Raw genomic sequence first — 2,586 nt, 5'->3', positions numbered from 1 at the left:
CCCCGAGCCCCCCGCGCTGCCCATCCGGCCCGAGAAGGAGCTGCTGCCCACTCGGGGAGCGGCAGGTAGGTGGGCGCCCCGGGGGAGGCGCGGGCGGGGACTCCGGCTCCGGGCAAGTCCGCACCCGCCCGGAGGGGGCGCCGGGCGCAGGTGGCTCGGCGCAGAGAGCTCGGAGGGGTGGGCGCGGGCCGCGAGGCGCGTGGTGCCCGGCGACCCAGGCCCGGCGGGCAGGAGCGGGGCAGCGGCCGCCAGCCAAGCCCGTTCCCGCAGGCTGCGCCTTCGGCGGGAAGGTCTATGCCTTCGACGAGACGTGGCATCCGGACCTGGGGGAGCCCTTCGGGGTGATGCGCTGCGTGCTGTGCGCCTGCGAGGCGGTGAGTGGACCCCGCGGCCAAGGCCGGGTCCCTCGGGCGTGGGGGAGCGCTGGGGTCCTGGGACGTCGGAGTGCACCCGGAGCTGTGGAGGAGAAAGGGGGCGAGTTCGCGGACGGGGATGTGTTGGGATATTTTTCCAGTCGAGGAGGGGATGGGGGATGGCCTCCTTCAAGTCTCAGGTGTTGACTGTCATCGATCGCCCACTACGTGTCCGGCTCTGTGCCAACCCCGTTACGTGTCTCTCAGTTTCCACTACAACCCTGCTAGATAGATTATATTATTATCCCCCTTTTCCAGAGAGGGACCCCCAGGCCCAGACAGGTTAAGTCAAGCGGTTTCTAAATGGCCGAGCGGTCCAACTCAGCGGGACGACCCTGCCCTGGTCCCGGGACCGCCCCCACCGCCCCTGGGTCTCACCGGTTGGCGTCTTGCACTCATCCTGCTTTCCGCCTTCTCGCAAGCAGTCTCAGTGGGGTCGCCGCCTGAGGGGCCCGGGCAGGGTCAGCTGCAAGAACATCACCCCCGAGTGCCCAGCCCTGACCTGCAGACAGCCGCGCCAGCTGCCCGGACACTGCTGCCAGAGCTGTCCCCAGGGTAAGGCGCGCTCCGCCGCGGGAGGAGGGCAGCCGGGCCGCGACCCTAGGTCCCGGGCCACGGGGATCGGGGCGGCCAGCTGGCCCTCCCCATGGCCAGATGAAGCCTGGGTCCTCCACCCCCCGGGGCAGAGCGCAGCGGCCCCGAGCGGCAGCCGTCGGGTCTGGCCTTCGAATATCCGCGGGACCCGGAGCACCGCAGCTATAGCGACCCTGGGGAGCCCGGCGCTGAGGATCGGGCGCGCGGTGACGGCCACACTGGTAGGCGGGGGCCGAGGGGTTGGGTCATGGTCGGGGCCCGACCGCAGCGGCGGGTAACGGTGTTCGGGCCCTCTCCCTCCCCTCGCAGACTTCGTGGCGCTGCTGACCGGGCCGAGGTCGCAGGCGGTGGCACGGGCCCGGGTTTCGCTGCAGCGCTCCAGCCTGCGCTTCTCCATCTCCTACCGGCGGTGAGAAAAGGGAGGGAGGGAGGGAGGGAGGAAGGAGGGGTCAGCTGGGGGGGCGGAGAAGCAGAATTGGGAGAGCTGGGAGGGGCTGCTTCTAGCCCAGGCTTGGAGCCCCCCCTCACCCTTCTCCTCTTTCCCAGGCTGGACCGCCCCACCAGGGTTCGCTTCTCAGACTCCAATGGCAGCGTCCTGTTTGAACACCCGGCAGCCCCCACCCAGGAAGGCCTGGTGAGATGATGCCATTTCTGAGCGCTTGTCCAGTCTGAGCGATGTGCCGAGGGCTTGCCATGCATTGCCTCCTTTGGGCCTCAGCCCAGTGGCAGGAAGGCACTGACGTAATGATGCCCATTTTACAGATGAGGGAACCGAGGCTCAGTAGCAGAATGTGATTTGCTCAAGGTCATACAGCTAGTAAGTGGTGGAGCTAGGATGTGAACCCAAGCATCTGGTTCCAGAGCTCCCTTCTCAAGCTTGCTAGGAGAAGCTGGTGCCTGCTGCCCGTATTCTTCCTCACCAGGGCTGGGCCCCTCAGCTGGCCTGTCCTGTATACTGTCTCTCTGTTCTAGGTCTGTGGGGTGTGGCGGGGAGTGCCTCGGTTGTCCCTGCGGCTCCTTAGGGCAGAGCAGCTGCATGTGGCTCTCGTGACGCCCACTCACCCCTCAGGGGAGGTCTGGGGGCCTCTCATCCGTCACCGGGCTCTGGCTGCAGGTAAGGGGAGCCGACCTCCCTAGATGGGAAGTTCTGGGTCTTCTTTGTTTCCAGGAATGGGGTGGGCTGAGGAGGGGACTTTCGAATCAGCTCTTACGGCCCCCCCGCTCCCTAGAGACCTTCAGTGCCATCCTGACCCTGGAAGACCCTGCACAGCAGGGCGTGGGGGGCATCACTCTACTTGCTCTCAGTGACACAGAGGACTCCTTGCATTTTTTGCTGCTCTTCCGGGGGCTGCTGGAACCCAGGAGTGGGGGTAAGTGGGTGGGGGCAAAGCTCGTGAGGGCATTGGGGGCGCCCCTGCCTCCCAGGGGTGTCGACATGTGTGGCTGTTGCAGGACCAGCCCAGGTGCCCTTGCAGCTCCAGATTCTACACCAGGGGCAAGTCGTGCGAGAGCTCCAGGCCAATGCCTCAGCCCAGGTGAGTGAGGGGCTGGCTCTGCCTGCCACCCACTCGGGCCTCTT

The 2,586-nt window shown here is 66.7% G+C and overlaps 1 protein-coding gene across 1 annotated transcript in view; it reads left to right on the top strand.

Annotated features, from left to right (window-relative positions):
• Window positions 1–282: 282 nt before the first annotated feature.
• CHRD (chordin) overlaps window positions 283–2,586 on the top strand; it is a 9,148-nt gene continuing 6,844 nt past the window's right edge. Inside the window, exons 1-8 of the mRNA XM_023736850.1 lie at window positions 283–374; window positions 839–968; window positions 1,100–1,228; window positions 1,317–1,416; window positions 1,554–1,641; window positions 1,980–2,121; window positions 2,237–2,377; window positions 2,460–2,542. Of these exons, the coding sequence (XP_023592618.1) occupies window positions 345–374; window positions 839–968; window positions 1,100–1,228; window positions 1,317–1,416; window positions 1,554–1,641; window positions 1,980–2,121; window positions 2,237–2,377; window positions 2,460–2,542 (843 nt within the window). The 5' untranslated portion in view covers window positions 283–344. The remainder of the gene's footprint in view (window positions 375–838; window positions 969–1,099; window positions 1,229–1,316; window positions 1,417–1,553; window positions 1,642–1,979; window positions 2,122–2,236; window positions 2,378–2,459; window positions 2,543–2,586) is intronic.

Source organism: Trichechus manatus, unplaced genomic scaffold (assembly GCF_000243295.1).
Source record: "Trichechus manatus latirostris isolate Lorelei unplaced genomic scaffold, TriManLat1.0 scaffold00092, whole genome shotgun sequence".
In the NCBI taxonomy this organism is placed as follows: domain Eukaryota; kingdom Metazoa; phylum Chordata; class Mammalia; order Sirenia; family Trichechidae; genus Trichechus; species Trichechus manatus.
Note: the sequence above shows the minus strand (reverse complement) of the source record. Positions and strands in the feature narration are given on the sequence as shown.